At 42.4% G+C, this 25,000-nt stretch overlaps 1 protein-coding gene across 1 annotated transcript in view; it reads left to right on the top strand.

The window, feature by feature from the left end:
- Positions 1–25,000, top strand: part of aff2 (AF4/FMR2 family, member 2) — a 156,997-nt gene that overhangs the window by 28,525 nt on the left and 103,472 nt on the right. Inside the window, exon 2 of the mRNA XM_036547901.1 lies at positions 16,921–17,041. Within this exon, the coding sequence (XP_036403794.1) occupies positions 16,921–17,041 (121 nt within the window). The remainder of the gene's footprint in view (positions 1–16,920; positions 17,042–25,000) is intronic.

The following is a 25,000-nucleotide window of genomic DNA, read 5'->3' as shown; positions in this document are numbered from 1 at the left end:
AATGATATTTCAGTCATTTGATATTGATATTTCAATTTCAACTATGCTTTCAACATCTGATTGTATATTTCTATATGTCACATAAAGATTATTGATTTGATTAAAATGGTGTCTGTTGTGCCAATCCTCTGTTCATTGCAAGAAACCATCATTTTTGCAAGAACCTGAAACCAGCATGTGGGTGATTTTGTATACCCTTGTCAATGGGAACCCTCAGGCCTTCAGGTCTGGAGTCCAGAATGTCGCTCCATGCACAAGCTGCATTGAGAACCTGTTTGTTTTGGTTGATTGCTTGGCTCATGGCACAGTCCAGGCCATCCGCTGTGAAACAGTGATAAGTACGGCTCCCCGAGTGTACAGGGTTCACTCTAAATCCCTGTATTAACCGCTTTGTAATCCTGCGGTCACCCAGCCATAAACAGGACCGGAGTCATGCAGGCTCTGAGCGCTGGAAAATTAATGGAATGCCAAAAGGCCATGAAATCAGAGCAGGAGATGGACAAAGGAGGAAGCAAGTCACAGAAGGGCTGTGTGATGATACTCCCAAAATGGACCTATTCCAACATTTATTTTCTTGTTTGGCCACTTAAGCCTAGCTCCTCTGTGTCACCAGTACACTACCATGTTGTTTTCATGTAGTTCTCCCACTATGATGAAGAGCTGCAGAATTTCACAACTCACAAGATTTTGTTATGAATAAGGCTCTTAGGTTTGCGTTTTTGTTTGACAGGTTGTGGAAATTATTAGCTGCTTCAGACTGCATTGAAAGTGTTGAGAGGGACAGTGGGGGTTGAAAGGTAGATAGATCTTTCTGGATCATGGTTCCTGGACTACAGCCACCACAAACCTTGTTGTAATTTCAGAAACAGACAGGTTTTAATGTTATTTTTGGTGAAGAGGTACATTTGGATCGATGTAAACAGCTAGCACCGTGCCACCCGGTGGTTAATTGATTTGTGAGTGCCCACAGTTAGTCAGTACAGGAGGGCATGCAAAAAGTAAGCCCATATACCTCTGTTGTGGGAGCTTTTGTTGTGGGATTATTAGACCCTGTGCAGTAGAAGGTGGAGGGTCTGGCCTATAATTCTAATCTCCTACTTGTCTTCCTCCTCCCCCTGATAAAGTGGCCGTCCGTTGGTATTCTTTGTTATCAGGGATAAGCGGCTGTGTGCGAGCATGTTTGTGTTTGTGAGGGTGTGAGTAAGCAGCATGTGTCCTCGGCTCTCAACCAATCACGATGCAGACAGAAAAGTCCCAAGCAGTTTTGTTTGATGCCCTCTGCCTCCATGTCCAGATAGCCTTTCTGTCCCTGTGAAAATGGGTTTAGAGTTGAAAGATAAGGACCATAAACTAGCGAGCAGTGGGCAGCCTTGTATATTGGAGAATTCCTATAGTGATGGGACTGATAATCCCTTGACATTCTGTGATATATGAAGGTAACCTGCATTTAAACCAGCCAGCTGCTGAGCTGCCTCCATCAAAATACCTTGAATTCACTTTACACAGAGATTAGTCAGTCACAAGCTTTATATTGTATATGTGTGAACTGTTACAGCTTTCAACATCATTGATAATAACGATTTCCTTTGAGTATCATGAATAATAATTTTTAATATTACTATCATTACCACTACTACTAGTATTTCTTTTACAGAAATGATAAAAACTGCTGCTACTTCAACTGATAACAGAATGAATCTTTAAACAGGCAGTATGATAAACATTTCCTAGATAAGAATATACTGTTTCCTGTTTAATTTATTTTGAGGCAAAAAATGATATTGATAGTTTTCCAATCCCAGAGGATAGGAGCCACTTTCTCGCAATTAAATCTAAGTGAGGAAGTTATTTATGAAGTTACTGAATAATTAATTTAAAAAGTTATTAACAGTAATCTCATGTGAATGGTTTAGTGTTCATAACCTTTCATGTGCGGTTTATAAACAGATTAGTTTTGCAAGCATCAGGGCTCATTTGTTTTCATTTTTAAGTCAATAGAAATCACATGGCTTGCTTTTGCCAATAGGAGCAAAGACTCCAATGATTTCAAGTGTGCCTGGCTTAAATGATTGATTTGAAACTCCCATCTGTGACACTTATTTTCCTCCCTAACTGTTTACTTTACCCCATGCAGTGGCCATTACGCAGACAGAAGACTGAGATCTCCTCACTTTTTTGATTGCTTTCATTATGTCATGCTGGGTGTTAGCGGACTGTTTTTGTTTTTTTGTTTTTTTTTTTGTACCTGACTATACCCAACACAGAACTTAATAAGGTCATGAAAAGAAATCTCTCAGTGCTGGCAGTCAACTATGTCTGCTCTAATAATGCAATAAAACAATACTGTAAAGCTCACTCTCTCAAAAAATAATTGCAGATCTGTGTTTTTATTTGCTAAGGCTCCTGGGAAATAAATTGGATAACATTCAAAACTGGCAAGGCGGCAATGAAAACAGTGGGGTATATAAATGAAGGGGAGCATTCTGTTTTTATGCTTGATTTTATGAGAGGATGAGGAGATGGCATGGTGGACCTGTTAAAGCAATTACTATAAAAATGAGGATACAGGTTGTGATTGTTGGCTGCAACTGAGAGAAGCACCCCTAAAAATGGTACTGGACGTCATTCACTTGGTGGTAGACTAACTTATTCCCGCAGTAACAACTGTTCACCATTAGAGGCACTAGAGGGCAAAAGGTAGAGCAAAGGAAGGGTCTAAGGGTAACTTCTTTTCACCACTAGACACACTACATGGTGAGACAGCATGCAAAGTAGTCACAGCCAGTACAAAGTGTTCTTATTTTATTTTTAAGTAGAGAAAGCGTTGGGATGTCTCTTGGAACCTTTCGTCCTGACAAGTAAAGGATGTGTTGATGGTGCAAGGAGGTCTTCAAAAGACCGGACGTGATTCCGTTAAACTGATCCTGAAACCATGCTCCTGGGTCCAGTCAGATGTCGTGATTAGCAGACGTCTCATATGTACACACTGTGCTTACCAATGTGCATGGAAGCAGCTGTTCCTCTCCTATCACATCTTTAATAGGAGAATCTTAACCTCATAAAAGTGTCAACAGGACGTTTTACAGCACTATAGTTAGAGGGATTATTATTTATGGACAAATCTGTATATTGTAGTTATTGCTCATGGACTCTAAAAGAGACAACAATGGGCTTGCTGTTGGTTCAGTGTGGCAGTATTATGTGATTGCTGCGGAGCTGAAGTTATAACTTCAAAAATATATTTGAATTTGAGTGCCAGGTGAGCCCCTGCTGTTATAATCTTGAGGAATGAACTTTTATTGATTCACTTAATAAATTTCCAGCTGTATGTACCGGGGAAAAAGGGATATAAAGTTTGTATTGTCCTTGATTAGGGTTTCTGCAAAGTATATAGTATATTGCAAGTGGTTTTTGAATTATATATATATATATACAATTTTTTTTTTTTTTGGTATGGTGTGTGGTCACCAGGATATCCCCAATGTAGGTCTCTTTTGTGCCAAAGAACCAATTGAAACAGTCTTTTTTTCAAAAAGAGAGAGAGAGAGAGCAGTGACTGGGTCGTCACCCACAGATTAGTGACAGACAGTATCTGTCTGTATACTGGCACCTAGTTCACCAGGGTCAAAGGACTTGGCAGCATTACAGGAGCTGGCATGTGACATGCAGGGATGCAGCCGCGGGTTGGCTCTGGATGTCGACCCTTTGAGCACGGGGCTTTATAGCAGATTAGCGGCGAGAGGACTGTGGCTTTATCAGTCTGCTCCCGCCAGCCTATCTGCTGGAAGAGCCTATCTGATTCACAGCTGCTGCAGTAATCCAGTTACAATCACCTGCACTCCTTCTGTCACTCTTTTCCCCATTATCCCCACTGACTGTCACACCGGTTCATTCCCTTTTTTTTTTCCTCTCTCCGGTTTCTTCACAGGGTGTTCTGTGCCATAATGGAGTCTGGACAGAATGCATTTTCATTTCATCTCTTTATAATCGGGCGGGTTTCGTGCATGTTTCTTGAATCTTAACGTGTTTTCAGAGTTTGACGTGGACGTGCTTTGTGAAAATCCAATCTGACCCTGAGCGGTGACTCTTTTAACTGGCGATTTCGTTGAGAGACATGCGCTCCAGGCATGGAATATTCAGTTTGGGATACCGCGGGTCCTTTCACCTTTTCCGATGAGTTAAATGCCTTTTAGCCTGTGTACCAGGTGTAGTGTGAGAACACAGCGGCATCTCCCTCAAGTAGCTGTCGTGTTCATGTTAATGATTAATTTCCTCTGTCAGAAGTCTTGTTCTCTGAGGAAGAATGATTTGGCTCAGAATTTTATGAGGAAAGTCTTGTGCAAAGTACAGATTAAACATTGCAAAGAGCTTAAAGTTTGAGTGCTGTTGGTATAGTCGATGTATGTGCATATCAGTTCATTAACATATGCTCAAATTCAGTCATGAATTACATGTGAATTCCTTCTTAAAAAGTGGTTACCCCTCAATGATCAAAAATGCGAAGTTATTCATAGTGTTCAGTTTGTTTATCTGTGGACTCCTCACAGGTAACCATTCAAACGCTGTGTAGAGTGTGCAGTTTTAGGCTATGTTAGATCAGTCCCTCTGCACTTTGTGTTGTTTTGTGTATTTTTAAAGGGTGCTTTGAGTCAACATCTGAAACTTAGGAGTAATTTATCTTATTATAATTGTTAACCTGTACATATAATTGTAGTAGTATTTATTTATTCTTTTATGTATTTGTTTATTCATTTATTATTTATGTTTTTAGGCAATAAGTATCAGAAATAGGGAAGGCTGTAACAAACACACTCACACACACAAAAAAAGTGACCCTTGCAAGCCACATTGATGAATGCAGGGTGTGTGCCACCAAACACTTTGGTTATTTTAATGTACATGATGTTATTTGAAATGATATTATTGGTGTTACGTGATTTGACTCAAAATTAAATTATGGCTTTAATGGTGTGATGTGAGTATATGGCAATTTCAAGTCAATCATTGTTCTGTCGCCATGGTTGCAGTGGTGTGCCAGTTTGCCAGGCTCCAGGTTTAAATAACAGAGAGAGATGGAGAGAGAGAAAGAGTGAGGGAATGTGTGTGTGTGTGTGTGTGTGTGTGTGTGTGTGAGAGAGAGAGAGAGCGAGAGAGGAGGGGGAGAGGGAGAGAGAGAGAGATGAATGACATAAGGCACAGGGGTTGTGTAATTTGGGAATTGGGTGATCTGAGTGTTTGCTCCAGTCTGAGGCCAGGATGGAGTCAATCTCTTGTTTCTGGTGTGGGAGCCAAGCTGCAGTCCAACTCGATAAATATGACTTGTGTGGAATTTTTGAAATACAATGGGTCTTTGTATTGCCAACCCACATGGTATCAATCGAAGCTCCATTTTAATTGCCTGGCTGCCGCAGCGGTGGAAAGGCTTGGCTAGACAAGTGGAGAGAGCTGCTGTAAGACAGAGATCAGGGGAGAATTGCTGCCCTGCTGCACCTTAAGCCCCTAATCTGATAGTTTTAGGAATAAGGAGCACCAGCAACCTGCGGGGTGAATTTGTGAAAGAGGTAATTGTCATTTAAAAGGTTTTGCCACCATGTAAATAGGCCTAAGTCTAGCAGAGGGTTTTCTTCGCTTCGTGTGTTTACGCGTATGCAATGGGGATGGCTGGTGGGGTGATAAAGAACCGTGTCACCTTGGCATCTCGGTTGCAGTGGCAACCAAGCACTGTTGATCTGCCCCAGTTCAGGGTAAAGCCATCTCATCAAAGGCTGGAATAACATGAACCAGGACGGGGCTGCTCTTACCAGAAGTGAAGAGTGTTCAGTGTCCTCCCATTTTGTGCTGATCGATGGTGACAGGCCCTTAAGGTCCTTAAGTTTGTTGCCATCTATTTAGTTTAAACTTACACTTCAGATCCCAGACTTGCATTAAGCTCACTATTGCCAGCCATTATTTTTTTCATCGTGTTAGCATTTCACTTTTTCCACCGAGGCAGAACTTTGGTGATTCATTTCTTATGGAATAATTTCGTTATAGGAAAAAAAAAACCTGAGCATGAAGTTTATCCGTAACATAAACAAGTGTCATAATACAATTATTCATAATTTTTTATATGGTACTGTGAGAGCAGTGGGAAGGTTCCCAAATCTACCATCCACCTGTCTGAAAAGTGTTCAAAATAGTTTGGCAGCTTGGTCCTGGTCTGCGTATTGTCTCTGGAAACCCGAAGCTGGTGTTTCTCGTTGCTGAATGATAGGTCTGATTCCCAATAAATTTTCCTTTTGACCTTCATCAGAAGAGCATGATTTTGGAAATATGGCAACCCTTGCTTTGGAGATCTGTTGTGTATACGCACTTGGGGGAATTTGTTCAGTTTGCTGATAAAACAGATACAGACATACCAAAAGCAATCATAATCAGCCTAGCTATTTTTATGCATAGAGTTGCACATAGTACACAGATTTGTGTGAATATGGCACTTTCTCACAACTGCTATCTGGGATAATGATTCTTTTGGGCTCACCCTGTGGATGAGCAGAATTTCAGATGATCCCAGGCAGCGGCATCCCTTTTTAGAAGGAGAGCTAGAGAGAATGAAAATCGGGAGTGCCTTTCCAGGAGACGTGCCACAGAGATATCATCTGAAGCACACGCTTGTCGAGAACAAAAACCTCCACCAGTTCATTGAGAGCGGCTGCAAGCGAGACGCACGCTTGCATTCCCCTCAGCCTCAACCACCCAGAAAAACACAGGCTCCAGTGCATTGATTGATGTGTCCTCGGAGCTGCCAGGGCTGGTAATGCTCAGTTCAGATGCAGGCTTTGTGCTTAGACCCCACTTCCATTCTGTTCGTCGTAGACAGGGCGAGATTAACGTGCTTGCAGTTTTCACTCCTCCTTGTTATTACTGAAATAAAGCCGTCTGCGATTATTTAAGTCGTCCTAGTATGACCTCCTCTGTCAAACGCATTGTTGAAGTGTCCGGCCTGTCAGCCAACTGTCCCTGTGGACCTTTATCAGGGATAGCACAGAAACTTGTATATGGGTATTTGGGTCAGTAATCCGTGCTGCATTTACTTTGCTGATTATGTTTTTGAAAGTGTTTGCCTATTGAACATTGTCAAGTAGGCCTACTTATTTTCCAGTGATCCACCCCTGCATGGCAGCACACATAGAAAGGGTATTATCATTGCAGTTGGCCCTCTTTGTTTTTATTAACAGAAATAAACATGCAGGCTTTCTGCTGACTATCCATTTAATTAGGGTTCTAAAAATGCACTACATGTAATTTAATGATTTAACATGGAAGTTTTATAATTTATTTTTGAAAACTGAAGCAGAATATGGAATTGCACCAAGCTGCTGAGTGGTTTTTATCTGCCCTGCACGTGCGCACACACCGGAAGCTTTACGAGTCCTCTGACACTTTGGTGAAAAATGACTGCAGATCCTAAGAATATGTATTTCTGCAGATACGAGCCTTTAGATTAATAAGAGACTGGTGGTAACCCCCCGCTGGCAGAGTGCCAATATCTTCCTCCCTCCGGGGACGGCTAAAAACCTGACTTCATCAGCTGAGGTGATCTGGTTACATGCCCTTGAAAGCTCTGGTGCTATCTCCTCAAAGCCACTGATTACTTCAGCTTCCACCTTAATGCCAGCAAATTCAGTCATTGACCGGCAAGGAAAAATTGATGTACTGTATGACACAAGATGGGAGGTGATGCATGTGTGGCAAAAGCACTGTATATAATCAATACATTTTGTGGCGGAGAGAAAGCCTAAATCCTTGTAGCTGTTGACACCCCCCCCCCCCCCCATCCCTGTTAGACCCCTGTGGTGCTGTGTGAATTGAATAACAATAACAGTAATTGATTTCATCGTAAGGAAAATATGAGAGAGGATGTTCTGGGCCCAGACTCTTTTCAATGTGTTTTTCATTACGGTGAGATTGGCAGTGCCCGATTGATGAGGAAGCCATAGAATCGCCTTGGTGTGCTGGGGTCAGGTGCAAACATGTCATATGGGACTGCAACCTTGTCTGGCATAATAACATCACAACTTTATTCCTTTTTTGGCTCATCAATATTGCAGTAATCCTCAAACTCAAAAGTGGCTCAGTGGTCTTCAGGCAGCACTTTTTGAGCCCATAGCCAGTCAATGACAACAAAACCTCCTGTATTAGGTCAACACTACAATAATTTTCTGGTTTTGCAATAAGGAAAAATATGTATTTTCTTTCTTGATTTATTATCCGTTAACTGTGTTACCTCAGCCTAATCCTTTGTGAAAGGTAAACACTCGAAGACAGCGAGCCAGTTTTTGCCCACGTTCATGCAGTTGTTGAATACATATGTTGTAATAATCACGTAGGTTAGTATGACAAATGATATTGTGTTTTAATGTTAAATGATTTTCTCAAGGGAAATATTGGTATTCCCTGTCAGTTAAATGTCAAATGCCAGCTGAGCAGTGGTGTTCACTCCTCAGAAACTGATTAAGAAGTGTTAGTAGCGCACAACTTGCTGGTGAACACCAAACAAGAGATCAGAATGTTTTCACATCGGTGAAGGATTTCAGGCTCTGTCTGTGAAACTCTCCCTGGCGACTAATCTGTCTTTATAGGCATTTTGTGGTTTGCTGTGAATGAGAAATGCATGCAACTTCTCTTGGACATTTTCTGGAATTGAAAAGGTCTCTGCTTCATAACTTAATTTTTACTTATTGTTCCAATTTCATCTTCAGAAAACTTTGTTTTTGAATTTTGCCAGATGATACTGTATGCCTCAATATAATAGCATTGCAGTTTATTGGAATTGCATTATTCGTGTACTTAGCAGATGTTTATATTGTTGCGTGTAGCCTTTTAGTTTGTACGTCCATTTAAACAGCTGACTGTTGTACTGAAGTATTTCACATTGAGCTAGGGGTAGAACAGGAATGTTTCTCCCAGGAATGGAACTTGCACCACTTGATCTGAAGCCCTTCTCCTTTACAAACATATTGTGAATGAAATAAACATAGCATAATACATACTGTACATTTTTGCTGTAAATTTGAATACTTTTTTGTCTGTGACATCACCACACAGCTAAATAAGTAAACAAATAAATACATAGATCATGTGCCGTGCAAGTGTGAAGCTCATGGCAGAAATGTTAAGAGATGAAACTAATTTGTACTTTATTTATTTCACTTATAAGAGAAAATGTAATGGAAGGACCCAAGGTCTCATTTACTTTTTTCTTCCACTGATGAGATTTGAGATCAAAAGCAGTCACCTTAGTTAACCCCGCCTCTGCTGTCCAGATAGAGGCGTCCCTGCTGTCTGGCTTCTTCACCGGCGGTAGTTACCACATCAATAGCGAATTGAATGGTTTCATGGTGAGAGGAGATCCCATGCTTTCTTCCCCAAACAGGATGTGCCTGTGCCAAGCAGAGGCGTGTGAGGAGGAGTGGGTAGTGATTTTTTTTCCGAATGGCCATATTTCATTCATGTATTTAATTATTAGTATCATAATAATAATTATTATCGTTCTTGTTATTGCTTTTATTAGTAGTAAGTAGTAGAGGTAGTCATACACCAGGATCGCCGCTGCTGTCTGTGTGAACCTGACGCAGGCAAGTTGCTTTGAAAAGGAGGGAAAAAAAACAGCAGTTTGAATTTAGAAATGTAGGTGTAGTATTCAGATGTTGGTGCCATTGTTCATGCATTAAGAGAGACGCATTAAGTCTTAAAAATATATATATATCCCCAGTAATTGCTTTGGTTCCATTTTAATAGCGATGTGCATAGAAGTTCCGGCTTAGCCTAATCAGTCTGTGTCCATTGCTTTGGAACGTTACTGAAGCTTTTTACTCTAATTAATATTCTATATGCTGTTACATGCAACCGTCACGATGCTGCACTCATTGTGCAAAACGGCGGGATTCCATACTCGTTCATTCCATCTCGGCAGCGCCTGATTGCTGACTTGTAGGAAGACAATATGGCCTGTGCTCTTTGAGGAATTGTCCTTATTAAGCACGTTTTTACACGGGCAATCGCTCTAATCTTACTAAACAGCGGGGGCTCTCATTGAAAACAGAAAGTGATTAGGATTCGTCCTCTGTCGGTGCAATATACAGTCCATCAGAGGCAGTTTTATTACAATGCAAATTTGAAGAGTGGAATCTGATTAAGGGCAAGCGACCGAGGGAGGGATGGCGTTCACCAAAGTTTCTTTTTAGCCTGGCTATTTTCTAAAAATCAATTAAAATTTAGGGCTGGGAGCAGAGATTAAGTGTTTGCTTAGGTGGAGTTCAGAATTATTGAACGACTTATACTAATTTGTAGCGATCGGTCACATTTAGTTGTCTGTTTCCAAAGATAAAAATGAAAAATGCTTTTGTGAAATGATTTTTAAATCCCAAAGCAAATTGAAGGACATTACAAAATCACGATGTACTTCCGTTCTTGTAATTTTTGCGCCACATATAATATTAACATTTACTGGGGACAAACGGTGTCAAATTCACTGCGGATTAGCATCACTCAAATAGGCAGTTCGGAAATAAACCCTTGAGCACCTTTTAATATCCTCAAAGCATACATGACACGGTAAATTGTAGCCGTTTGGGTAATTCAAAATTTAGGAGCACCCTATAATACGCCAAATTGTGTGATGTTTGTTTTTAACATGACTGATCTGTGTATTAAAACAGTTGTGCTATGGCTTCTACCACGGGGCTGTGGGAGGGAGATATTATTTACAGAGTGTTGACATATTAAATGCGCGTGGTTAAAATCCTGGCATCCACCTCCTTCCAATCCATCAAACACGCTCAAATTATATTCTCCAGTAGTTGAGGGGTAGGCCGATACACAATTAGAGAGACTCACGGGTTAAAAAGCCCTTTGCTAGTTTAAAGAGGAGGAAAAAACGCTACCAGGCTTGACAGTTGATTTTTTTTTTTCACCATTACTGGGTTTGAGGGTGTTAGTCGTGTAACATGTTCGGAGAGAAAAAGGAATTGCATGCATCTGCCAAGCGCATCGAGGATCCATTATGATCGGGTTTGTTCCATGCATTTGCTACAAAACCATGTACAGTTCGTCCGGCGCAATGTGCCGACGTAAGAAAGCAAGCATACATTGATTATAATTCTATATCATAAAAATAATACTTTGCTCGAATATTTCAGAGAAGTTGGACAAATTAGAGATTCGCCCTTTGTTTAAAATAGTTAGTTTCATCCACTGAAAATAGTAATCTACGAAAAATAGTAAACTAGATACGGTGTACACCGTTCTGATCAGCAGTATTTTGAGTAATAAGAACAATTGAGTGAATCCAGATTTTATATGGACTTGATGTGACATGAAATGCACGTATAGTCAGTAGAGTGAATTATGTAGGCATATTATATGATCATTAAAAGGATAATCGACATGCTGCAGTCGAAAACATCTGCGCTTATTACATTTCTGAGTATTGAGTCTGTTGAGTGTTTGAGCATGGACGTGTCACTCTTTTATATGTTTATTGCACGACCCGCAACCCCAAATTGTCGTCCAACATTTTAAAATGCACGAGTTGGTCATTCTGATCTGAGCGTGCGAGTAATGAACTGGCACACTAGGACGGTGAGGTTGGCTGTACTTGCTGTTTTCCAAATCTATTTCTCATTCAGCGTGACTGGGATCTCTTTTTGGAAGTTTTGAACAGACAGCGGATGTTTCTGTGCGTCGTGAGGACTGTTTGCTAAATTGGGTCAAGTGCTGGGAAAAGGCCTGGGTTCCTTCTTAAAATATTCACAACATGACATTTCAGTTGTAACGCATTTCCAGATATTCTTCCTAATTGGCTGCTGCATTTAATCAGGGCTTTCTCCATTGTTCACAGCACTTTGCATGGGGAGAAAGCGAGGGCTACATGCATACACGTGTATGCTTTATATATATATAGGAAGAGGAGTGAAATGTGGTGATAGTAGATTTCAGAATCAAGGACTGCAAATAGAAATAATGGCCTCCGTGGTGCAAAGGAGCAAATTCCCATGGTGGCAGTGTCAACCGAGGAGGCTGATAACCTGGCACCTGGCAATTACCACCCGTGAAACTCATTAATCTGAGAGACTCTTCTGTTTGGCCACAGCATTTATCCGACAGCCTTGTCAGATCTAATTTTGGGCTCCTGTGAGCTTTTTTATGATCCCTGGGATGGTGTTCAGTCATTGAAATTACAGCTAACATGTTTTTGTTTGTTCATCTCTTGTAGGGCTTTGCCATTTTATTTGTTGATAATATAAAGCAAATGTGTGGGTTTGATATTAATTGGGTCATATGCTGTCTTGTGGTGGATAACAGAATTGGAGGTCATGTTCAGCAGTGATACACACACACACACACACACACACACACACACACACAGTGGAGTGGTTTGCGGAGGGGGCTGAAAGACTAAGGACAAGGAAGGAACAGATGTGACGCTGGGGCGTATGGGCGTCATTGTCGTGTGTCACAGCTGCGGTCTGTGGTGACATACTCCCAGCACTGATACACAGCAGCGGTGCACTCTCAACCTGACTCATGCATGCAGCGGCCCAGAAGCCCTACCTGCCAGCACGCAGCTGCATTATCCTGCTTATCCGTGGCAGAAACATCACCGTTTAAGCTACATCTCTTTGGGTGAATCAATCATTTTTTATAGATTTACTGATAAAGCACATTTGCGTATGAAAGGACACAGGTCAAAATATTAAATTTAATATTTATATAATAGGCGGCAGTGTAGCATGGTGGTTAAGGAGCAGGACTCGTAACCGAAAGGTTGCCGGTTCGATCCCCGCTGGGACACTGCTGTTGTACCCTTGGGCAAGGTACTTAACCCACAATTGCCTCAGTAAATATCCAGCTGTATAAATGGATAACATTGTAAAGAACTGTAACCTATGTAAGTCGCTTTGGATAAAAGCGTCTGCTAAATGAATAAATGTAAATGTAAATGTAAATATGTTGTGTGGTAGGCATAAAACACAACCTTGATGACTGAGAAACATTAAGCCAGTTGACCCCTTTCCTCTGTGATGGTATGATCAGTTTCAAGCAGCTTTTGACTGTTACAAGGGGATACTTCTGTTTTGGGAAGTCCAAAGTTACTGGACAGCATAACTTGACTATAAGTCTTTGATCATTTAAAAGAGACCAAACGGTTTGTTGTTCATCTCAGTGCAAAGAATGAATAGATGTGCACTTGATGCATTGTGAATGTTTTGTTGTTCTGAAATGTTTGTGTGCAGATAACATCTTGCTCCCTCCCACACAGCAACAGCTCAGAGCTGTCTTAGTTCCAGTTACATCACCAACAGTCAGGACGGGGGACTCAGGTCTGGGTGAACTGCTGTTTGAAAGCATCACTCTCAGTCTCAAAGTATTGTTTCCTGCATATAATACAACATGTCAAATTTCAGATTTTTTTTTTTTTTTTTTTTTTTTTTTTTTTACTGGAGTGCCACTTTACTAGTTCTTTACTAGGAAAAATACTACAAGCTTAAGGAATTTATTTTATGGGGTGTTTAAAGTTGGTCTCATCATGAGAAAATGAAAGTGTGAAGCTTGCTGTCAGGGCATCCTGCATGCTGTGCAGGCTCTCAGATCTGTTTCTCTGTCGAAATTCTCGCTGTGTGACCATCAAAAAGCCTCCTGCCCCCCCACGGCCTGGAACCCGTCAGAGGCACTGTACCAATCATATAATCGTTGCTCCTGTCCCCTCTGTGAGAAATGGCGAATTAAATAGGCGAGATTCCCACCTCCGCCGTTCCAGCCTTAATAGGGTAGATAAGCAGGTCCTTATAATTATAAACTGCCGAAATAATTGTAACAAGGGGCTAAATGCGTAGCTGTAGTTTTAATTAGCTGGTGCTTCAAATTAATAATTGCTGTTTAAATCAGAAATCAGCGACTGTTGTTAGCTGTTAAATTCTAATAACGGTGCCGTGCTCCGCTTATTATGCCACGCTATGTGAGGCTTTCACTGGGACTGCTTGCAGTGCTGGGTAGCAGAGAAGGCGAAAAAGGGAAAAAACTGCTCTATTTGGTTATCTTCCAAGTGCAGCGGAGCTCAGCGGAGATTAAATTCATTCGGTGTACCGCAGATATCACTATTAGCTTTTTATGTTATGTTAGGAGGAGGTGGGGGAGGGAAGGTGGGGAGGGGGTGTAGTGGTGGTGGGGTGGGGGGGGGGGGTAAGAAAAGAGGGAGGGGGGAAAAAAACTGCAAATGCCACATTTTGCTGGAGCGATACCATCAGAGAAGCCTGCAATCTGCTATTCATATTGTCATCTGGAATTTGCTGTCTAATTAACGGATTCAAAAACACAGGCGACCAAAAAGGGGAAAAAAATCCTGAACAAACAAGCTGGGAGCAGAGAAACATCCCTGTGTGGTGGCCATGTGATGCTTGGCAGTGCACCTTGGGAATTTTTCAGGTCTTATCTCTTCCCAGTGTCTTAATTACTAGCCTTCCCCCCACCACCACCAGCAGCACCACCACCCATACCCCCCCACCTACACCCCACACAAATCCACCAAAACACCATTGCATTAAGAAAGTAATTTGGTGTCAGGGGACGCCACTGTTTCGGAGACGCCTGTGACAGCTGTAAATTTGATCTATCGAGCTGTCAGGGAGCACTGTCAGGTGTGCGAAACGAGTCGACATAAAGATAACTGACATCTTGCTGTCATTCCTGCGAGGGCTGGGCCGTCAGTCTCGGCCATATTTATTCCCTTCTCTCCCCTCCGTTCGTTTTCTTCCCATTAAAGGGATCGCCTGTCGCTCCCGAACAGGGCCTCGTTTTTCTTCCCCGGCTCTGCTTTTCCCAAATAATTTGGTGATGGATTAAATGCTTTGGAAAAACCAAAAGACCCTGAGGTGTGTTTGCTCAGAGCAAGGGCAGATTGAAAACAAACTGATTCCTGCTCTCTGTCTCTGTCTCCTATCTATCAACGCCAATTGCGAGATGGCCCTTTATTGTTCTGCAGTGATAGATCTCAACAGTGCGGCTCATTCCACCGGCACAGAACGGACGGCGCTGTAAATGGCTGGTGCTGTGTACTTTTGCCTGATGCAGAATGTGCTTTAAAAGCTTCAAGGGGTGTTCTGTGAGCAAGTGAAACCCAGGGAAAGTGTGTGATAAGATGCATGCAGTGCAGTATATGTGTCATGTAACTGCCTTTTCCCTTGGTGTGTCTTTTGTACATTCTGTGAAATACTTTCCTAAGGTTTCAGTTTCAAAAATGTAACTAATGTATAAATTAAAGTAGAATTTATATTGACTTAATTTCAAGCACCTATTATATTTGCAAACTACTAGGGAAACTACTGATAAACTATTGACCATTTTCAAAGGCTAGTCCTAGTTGGCTTTTCAAGTGCTATTGTTCACAAAGGCTGATACTTTTGTATGTAGTGATCATGTTTGTAGGTGAATATAATGAGAGGTTTCTTTGTAGTGTTCATTTTTCAGTCCTTATCAGCTTTTACCTGGGGAATTATATCATAGGAAGTAAGCTCTTTTCTTCCACTCTGTACAAGTAATGCATCTATTTATACTTCCACAGTGCTTATGCATCGTAAAGAACATCTTTGCTAAAATACACCAGAAGAGCTGATAGAGTAAGCCAGTACCTCAGAGTGAAATGCATATTCTGGGACTGAAAAAGGACAGGTCATGGTCATTGTAACCCAGTTGTTTCTAAAAGCAAATCCACCATAGCTGCCATGTGAAGCCAAAATGCAACAGAATTATACACAAGTTTTGCACCTTTCACACATTTCATTTTTAGTGTTACAATTAAATACTAAATGCTCAAACAAACCCACAGACTCTGGGTGACTGTGCAGTTACAGTTAAAATCCCTGATGTTTGTCACATTCTGGAGTTCTGAATCCCCTGCCTCTCTATTGGTCCGCCGGGAGGACTGTGGTAAGCTGGAGTCACGGAGAGCCCTGCTCTCCAGCCACAACCGCAGTGCTGGAATGCACTGTTATTATGTAAGCAGGAAGGATTCGAGTCAGGGTCATGTCTGTGGCAACTCCTTGTATAGAGGTGCTGCTCTCTGTGACAATAGACTTAAGTCAGGTCGTGTCCACCATTTCTGGACTGTAAGCCTTGGACACCCAGAGGCCTAATGACAAATAGCAGATTAAGCCCCTGCCATCTAACCATACCTGACCCTGCCCCCCACCTAAAAGAAACATCACGTTGGGAAGTTAATACTCTCTTTTGGCAGATACAGGTATGTAGACAAGATTTGGGGTCTAGAGCCAATTGAGGTCAGTGGGCATGCCTAGTTGTTAATGTGAAGTTATAAAACACAAATTGATATTGATATTTTAAAATGTCAATATTTAAATTTAGGTAATTTGGCTATTTTCCAGTTTAAATGCTTTATTTCTTTTATGTCTCTTATTTTGAATAAGAAAAAACTGTTCCTATAAAAAAAGTGTTACTCTTTTTGATATTTAAATAACATTATGAGATTGGCTGGCTCTGAAATTAAAGAAGGATGTTGTGCAGCCATAGGGAAAAGGTTGCCCTCAAAGCTGAGGACAAAGCATTGCGATTAGATTGAATCTATGGCCTCTGTCTGGAAAGGGCTGATTTCCTTTCTTCCGGCACCACTGCTGCTTTGTGTACCCCATCTCATTCTGCAACACAACCCTAACGGTCCTCTGCCCGCTTTACAGCAAAGTATTTAAGCGCCGATCCGGTTATTTTATCTCTGGGCCTGTGTATCCTTCATCTGCTTAGTGTCAGCTTGTGCCTATTAGAGAGATAAGGGTGTCCCTTAAATCTTATCGAGGCAGGGATTCGACATTTATTTCTCGCATGCCAACTCGAATCATCCTTACAGTCTGTTCTGCCTTGTCTCCACAGTCATTATGAGCAGGACCGCAGTGCGCTCAAGAAGAAAGAGTGGGAGCGGAGGACACAGGAAGTACCGCAAGATGAAGATTTGTTCTCCTCCGGCTTTAATCTGTTCGGGGAGCCATACAAGGTAAGAGATGTTGAGAACGTCCAATCAAAGGCGCCGCTCTCTCATCCCCGGCCAGCCATTACCTGGCAACAGGGAAAGGGGTTGTTAAATAAAAGCAGAGCAGCACAGCATGGGACACTATTTTCCCATACCACCCCCAGCCCCCCTAACCCCCTTTCCTTACCCCCACCTTCTGTGGTCTGCAAATAATTTGGCATCCCTGGACAGGCATGCTCTCTTTTCCAACACTTGTACCTGCAAAAAAAAATTCAGATGCCTGTCAAGTTTTAGAGAGCTACATCTAGAGAGAGGTTTCCCTGGCTTCGTTTCTCTCTTGCTCCTTGCCTGTCTTTAAAGTTGTTTACTCTCAGATGTGTTCTAAACCAGCTGTCTAGCTTGGTGTGAATTCTTGGATGTTGTATTGGAAGTATTTCTGATCAAGCAGACAGCTTCATGATGAAAATATTGTGCTTTCCACCAGAGGATGTTGCATGCAGCAGTGTGACATAGTAGTTGGGGAAATGGGCTTGCAGTGAGAGTTTGCAGGTTTGAGTCTTGGATGGGACATTGCTCGTGTACCCTTAAGCAAGATGCTTAACCTGAATTTTAGTAAAAATACAGTTGTACACATAGATACTATGTAAAATCTGACAAATGCACTGTAGGTTGCCCTGGAGAAGGGAATGAGCTGTGAAAATAAGAAGAGAAGTAATACATTAAAGAAGAGCTTGAACAGATACATGTTTTATGGCTCACCCCATGTGCTTACGCTTTTGAAATGTCTTGTCTGTATGACTGTTTTTTTGATAGAGGGAGGTTGTATCTATTAGATAGCTGTGTCTTTGCTTTCAAAGGAATAATAATATCCTTTAAGCTTATTTAATTTCCGAACTCTAACAAGATAAGAGTATGCATGAGCACGATAGCAGTAATGTCAGAGTGTGCTGGAGAATTAAGCTGCTCAGCACTTCGCTATCCCTCAAAAGTTCCCTTCTTTAAACAATGAGAGCCCAGAGATACTGTAGAGTTCGGGCTAAGAAACCAGCTTAAAACATGAGGTCGTATTTATTGCACTTTTTGAGTATAGCGAACAATTTTGAGTATAAAGAACAAAACACAAACTTATGTCCAGCTTGCTAATGTTGTGACATCAAAACATGCAAGGTTCTCTCCCACAGTTAAACTTTATCGGAACTAGCGCAAATTCTGTGCAGCCTAATATTTGCCTTGCTCTTACTCATATCAGGTCGGCCTCACTTAACCCCGTGTCTGTTTTTGAAGACATGTCAATTTGGGAATTACCATTGCCTGATCAACTCAAAAAATCACAAGAATATGAACTGTCGCTTAGCAAACTGCTCATCTGAATGTGTGTCTGTGTAGTGAAAGGGACAGGTCATCAGCTGGAGGCTGCCTCAGTGCGAGAGGGCCAAGTGTGCTGCAGGGGTATGTTATTATTTCTGCCAGGGTACATTTATCTGCTGTCATTCTGTTGTGTGGAGTTTAGGAACGTAACAAACATGCTCAGATTCAGTGTGCGCTAGAGAGTAGCGCTTCTCAGACCTCTGTTAATGTAATCTGACACAATGACGTTTTCTGAATGCACAGTAAGTGGACTCAGCCAGTCTGTTGTGTCAAAGCACATGTTTTTTTGGGAAGTTTGAAAGAGCACGGAAAAGATTCGCTCACACGCGAAGGGTGAGCTGAGGGAAGTTTAAGCTACGAATGTATGACGCACCTGCTGTGTTTGGTCAGCTGTCTTTGCATGATGTTTTAGTCATCTTCTGTTGTATTTAAAAGATGGTTGTTCCCCAAGCATTGGCTCATCTCATAAGCCTTAAAAATCATTACTGTAATGGTGATACAGTATAATGACACACAGCCCCACTGATCCTCAACAGTTCTAGGGAGAATCTCTGCCTTTTACTCTCTTTCATGTCTTCTGTCTCTTTCTTTTTTTGAAATGCACCCGTACCCTCCTGCTGCTGGACGACAAGACAAACCACCTTAAAGAACGTGTGTGAAAGAACAGCTAAGCAGTGTCAATCCTGAGAAATTCTCTTCTTCATGGGCTGTGATTGGAGGATCAATGCAGCCCTGGCTGAAGAGGCGATTACTCTCCTCTGGGTTGAGCTCCCTAATCAAACTGGATAGATAAGATGCTCAGTGTAGGGTGTGTGTGCGTGCGTGCGTGTGTGTGCATGCATGCATAGCAGTGTCAGCATTTGTGTTGGGCAGACTCCCGCACACCCTCACTTGGGACGAGATTGTGTCTGATGCAGTTTCTGACATGCTGAGCCGCAGTGAGCAGGAGACACAGATGTAGGTCACTGGGGCTGTGCTACCCAATTCAGCTCTGAGTTTTGACTGAATTCAAAGAGACTCGAGCCTAGCACACATTTCACGATTCTTGAATGTCACCGGAAAGTGTATTGCGACTGAACATCATACTTTTGAAAGGGCTGTTGCATATTTGGGGTAGTTAGGGGTGACACCACACCTCAGAGTTTGGTAACAGTGTCACAGGCCATACAGCAGTGCTGTCTGGTCACTGATGCTTCCCCAGCCCACAAGGCATTTAGCATGGATCTCTACCATTTGTGCCAAGTCACCTATATTAAATTTCACTACATACCCATGTTTCAGTGTTTGCGTACTCCCCCATACTTTAAACATCTCTTTGATATATTGCTTGCAAACTGCAAGGCGGCTCACTTTGCTAGGAAAGAGGGCTTGAAGCCTGTCTGTCGCTGCCCATGGAGCCATGTTGGTGGAAAAGCGCAGTGTTGCTTCTTTTTGAAGGCTAATTACAGAGCACAGATGACAGTGTGCAGTCTCCCCTCTCTCTCCAGTAGTCCTTTAGCGGAATCTGTCTGCAGGGCTCTCTCTCTAATCAGTGCGGCACACATCGTTTATCATCATCCGAGCCCGAGCTTTTCTTCTGGGCCTCCCGACGATCCTCAAACGAGCTGTAGCTTTAAACACCAAGCCCATTGTAGATCTGGGATGTGTACAGCTTTACACCTTGTGCCATGTGCAAACTCGGTCACGGTTTACGCTGAACGGAAGACCTGACCTGTGTCGGCGTATCACGCTTTTGTTGGTATCGTTTATCACCGTCACGCCGAGCATCATCACATCGCTCGCAGTGAATTGCAGCAGCATCTTTGTGGATGCTGTTTTGTCTGTGTCGGTTCCTGGTAGCGTGTACGGGAATTTGCTGCCAAAGCATTCCTCCACTGGACCGCCGGCAGCTGTGGAATTGCACTAAGCTGCTAAAAGATAAGGACTGGAACGTGGTTACTGTGCTATGTACTACCCTGCTGAAAATAGTAGCGGTAGATTAGCTAAAGAATGTCTGGAAACTGAAGTTAAAACATGGGAACACTTCTGTATTTATGTGTAATCACTGTGAGGTGGCATAGTGATAAGGAAACTGATTTTATATCCAAAAGGTCGTTGGTTCCAATCCCATGTGGGAAACTCAAGGAGCTAACCCTTGAGTCCTCTGTCCTGCACAAAGATAAATGTCTCATCTGTGGAACAATGCCACTTCATTAGTAAATGCGTAACTGTATAAATAAATGATTGAGTAAGTCGCTCTGGGTGAGGGGATAAGCAAATGATGTAAATGTAATGGCAACATGTAAACGACCACAGCAATTGTACAAGCTGGTGCTGGAACTGCCGAGATGATATGTAAACCAGCTCATCTCTTGGGATAAAGCTCATGTACCATTAGCTGTCCTTATCTTTTCACCCTGATGTGTTCCCTGAGTGCAGAGCAGAAGTTAAAAGCAGCACCTTTTTTCCCTGCAAAACAGTGTTTGTACTTTCTCCATCTCTTGGGTTTGCTATTAGTTAATCCCCTTTAATCCTGTTGGATGGAACTGTGTTGCTAGCAGCTGTTTGGGACTTATGTACTGGCTCCCAGGCTCTGCTGGCACCTTCAAAGCAGCCCCAGTCTGCTCTACAGTCTGTGGACCCTGTGCCACAGGCCCTGGCCTCCTCTCAGCCAGAGGATTCGGCCTACAGCCTCTCCCACACATTTCTGCATGTTTTAAAGGTCGCTGGATCGAGTGAATATCATGCAGAGTGGTTTTGGATCATCAGCGACACACCAGTGTCATTCCAGGCCCAGAGTCCACCCCCCCCCCCACCCCCCCCGAAATATTTTGCAGACTACCCTCCACACAGAAGATTTGGGAATAGAAGTAGTCAAGTTACTGGTCAGGCTGTAGCGTTCTTTTCATTTCTTACTGCTAATGTGTTCTGTGTTGTTCTTCACCTGTGGTATGTTTTATTCATCATTGTGGGTGCTCTAGCTGGTAAGGAATAAAGTTAAAGAAGGTTAATTGATTTCTGCAATGCACTCTCAACTGTTCAACAGATGCATAGAGCATTAAAGAGGTATCATCCTTTTAAGCTTGTTTTTTTTTTTTTGCTCCTTCTGACTGTGATATGTCAAGATGTTTCATTGACGGGATTGAGTTATTTGAAATGGTTCTTTGGTTCTGTTTCGATCTTGGTAGCATCTTCTGTAGCGTACTTGATTCTTAATGTAGCACGCCTCACTAAGAATTCTACATAGCACAGGCTGTGCTTTTTCCTGGCTTCCTTTCATAGCCTGACAGTCCTTTATTGATTTCAAATAACATCTCATAGGTGTTAGTACATTTAGTCCCTTATTGATAACCCGTATTCGGAAGTACTAATGGTTATGCGCGCTCTGTAAAGATTTTTTATGGTCCTGAACTGATGAGAATAAAAAGCCCTTTCAAGGATTCAAATGCAGGGAAACATCTTTCAGACAAAACAGGGCTTCAGTGCGGGTCCTCTCTGTTCTGCACATTGTATCCATTTCTGAGGAAGCAGATAACGTTTCTGCCTTCTTTTACCAATACGCAGCGTTATTGGCACCGTCATTGCCTAACGGTTGTTTAGTTTTGGACTCTAAGGTAAGGCCCAGAGTGCTTGTGGCAGGGTAACACAAGGCCCATTGTAAAGACAGGCAATCCCATGTCCAGAAAGGGGGAGACAGAATCCACAGAACACCATCCATCACAATAGCAGCAGGATATTGGTATCCGCACAGATTCCTTCATCGTAACACGAAACGAAGCCAGGAGCCTGTAAAAATAATGTTCTACCAGGAAGCCCAAGGTAAATAAACCTCTGGCTTGAACATCAGAGCTGGAATGACTTTAAACGAAGTAAAAGGTGAGAGGGACATGTCAGGCATAATTCATCAAGGACCTGGCATCAAAGCATGTTTTACGCAGTGTGTAGTCCCTCAACAACTCAACACCTTCACACACTAACAGCTATTTCTAACATGTTTTTTTCCCCCTGATCGAGGAGGTGTTCTGTAAATGGATTCTCTCTCACACCATTTGGGGTATCTTATGAACTGCGGCAGGATTTTTAAATACAGCAGACTAGGGTTGAAATAAAGGTTGCAGCACATTTACGTCAGTATTCAAACTCCTCAACAGCTTTGTAAACTTTGCAGACAGTAAAAACATCTTTCTCATTTTGGATTCCATTCAGACCTCATCACAGGGAAACAAGTGTTACCAACTGAGATCCACGAGGTGCTTCTTATCCCGAGCAGAGGCGGATTTGCACTCATTTCTCCATGGGCATGTTTTTTTGTTTTTTGGGTCATGGTGGGGGCACGGTGGTGGGGGAGTTGTGTGATCTTGCGTGGATGGGGAGGGTGCTGATTGAGAGGTAAAACAAAGAGGTCTATTGAGGACCCCATTCACCAGCGCAGAGTGCCGGCACCCAGCCGCCCTGACCTGGTGCATCGCAAACAGCCAGTCACAGAAGCATTCGTTTTATGTACTCCCCATTGAAGTGCTGCTCAGCTCTTCACGTTCCCAACATGCACTGGCTCATTATCAGAGCCATTTCTCAGGAAGAAACGGCCGCGAACGAGAGGCCAGATGCCTTTTTTTTCCCCTCGATGAGTCACTTTTCCTTCTAATGCCTTCCATTTATGAATTGCGAAACCCTGCAGAAGTTCATTAGTCACCACTGCTTGGGAAGGGAAAAAAAAAATCCATATTTTACGATTAAGAGATGAAGTGGAAATATTTGCAAAGTGTCATCACAGGCTTTTAATGTGAATTTTGCAAAACTCATTTGAGGGGCTAGCTGAGCTCTGAGCTCTTGAGTGACCTTCTCAAAAGAGGCAGCATTTGAAAAGGTACTGCAAGGTTCAAGGTAGTCATGACTGAAGGCGGAACGAGTGACTTTCTAATAAATATTACATTTTATGTGAGGTTTGCTTAAAATCTCAATAGCAGGGCTAATTGGCATCCAAAATAGATGTTTCACTAATCTCCTGTCTACTTCATGGCATAAAAACATGTTAATAATGTAAATCAGCTTTTCCTTATGTGTTTTCAAAATAATAATAACAATTCTGTTATTATTATTCTGTTAATAATAATAACAGAAATGAATGACAAACTAGGTAATATTGTTTGAAATTTGCATAGCAAAGTATTTTTGTAAAGCCACAATAATGGACTTAAAACAACAGCGAGAAGATACTTTTGTTTTGGTAAATAATTTTTTAAAAAGGCAGCCTAAACGTTGGTAAAGCCGTAATTAAATTGGCCGGCGTTTCTCCGGCGCAGCAAAGCGGTGCCTCTCTCCAGCCAGAGTCGGCGTTGTAGAATGCGCCCTTGGCGGCGGCCCAGTGTTGCTGCGGCGGAGCAGACGGTGCGCCCGCTGCACAAGAGGCCTTTGTGTTCAAGCCCAGATGGATTTTCCCCTCGCACAAAATGACAGCGTCGGAGAGGCTCACGCCGCACTCTTTAAAAAGCGCCCTCTCGCAGGCACCCGGCAGGCTCTGAAATACGAGGCCCGCGATTGCGGACTCCGTCTCAAATTCTCCGAGCGCTGTCAAAAGCATTTGCGTGCGGACGCCTGACCTTTCGGAGGGGGAGGTCTAGGGAAAAGAATAAAATAAAATAGAAATTGTGAAAGCACCCTGCCCTGTATACATATATGTACGTTTGTGTCATGCTGTATCTCTCATCACGTTTTCCCGTCACCCTTTTTCTGAGCCATTACTGCTGAACTAACATGGTAGCCGAGGTCAGCACATCACAGGCTCCCTTAAAAGGGTCGCTTTTCAACGCTTTGCCAGGCGCTTACACCCAGGGAAATGTTTTTGAAGCCTCCCCCTTTTCATTTTTTTGAAATAGATAACTGGGATGTCTGCACAGTGGTTAGCCTGTTATGTTGCGGATTTGGCCATTACCTACAACGGTCTCATCCTGGCTGGTACTCTTCATAAGGACTTGTTTTGCAACATGTGCTCTGCATGATTTTATTGTATAAGTGGAGGCAAGGTCCTTTATCTTCATAATCTCAAAAATGGAGAAAGCTCCAAAAGACGTCTTCTGAATTGAGAGTATGAATAAAGTTCTCAGTTTCCATTATCATAAAGTTCTTGTATAGTGTTTCCTCAACTACTGTTTGCCATCTGTTGTTTCTTGACTGCTGTTTGTTAATTGCTTTTTTCCACCCATGGATATCGATCAAGTCAACTTTTCAGTCCAGTTTTTCTTAATTGTCTTTATTTTTTTCATTGTCTTTAACTTCATCATTTCCATGAGTTCAGCTGCAGCTGTGAATAACTTTTGTTTCCATGGTGATTGGTTTTGTCTCCATGGTGGGGGTGGCAGTGTAGCATAGTGGTAAGGAGCAGGGCTTGTATCCCAAAGGTTGCTGGTTTGTACCTGGTTTGTACCACTGGGGTACTGCCACTGTGCCCTTGGGCAAGGTACCTAACCCATAATTGCCTCAGTAAATATCCAGCTGTATAAATGTAAAAACTGTAACCTATGTAAGTTGCTCTGGATAAGAGCATCTGTTAAATGACAGTAATGTAAGGTAATGTGATTGACAGTAGGAGCCTTGTTCATGGTGACATACATGCTAGCAGAAAGTAGTCTGGCTTCT

The sequence above is a fragment of the Megalops cyprinoides genome, chromosome 16, assembly GCF_013368585.1.
Source record: "Megalops cyprinoides isolate fMegCyp1 chromosome 16, fMegCyp1.pri, whole genome shotgun sequence".
Lineage (NCBI taxonomy): Eukaryota > Metazoa > Chordata > Actinopteri > Elopiformes > Megalopidae > Megalops > Megalops cyprinoides.
This window is presented reverse-complemented; position numbering and strand designations above follow the sequence as displayed.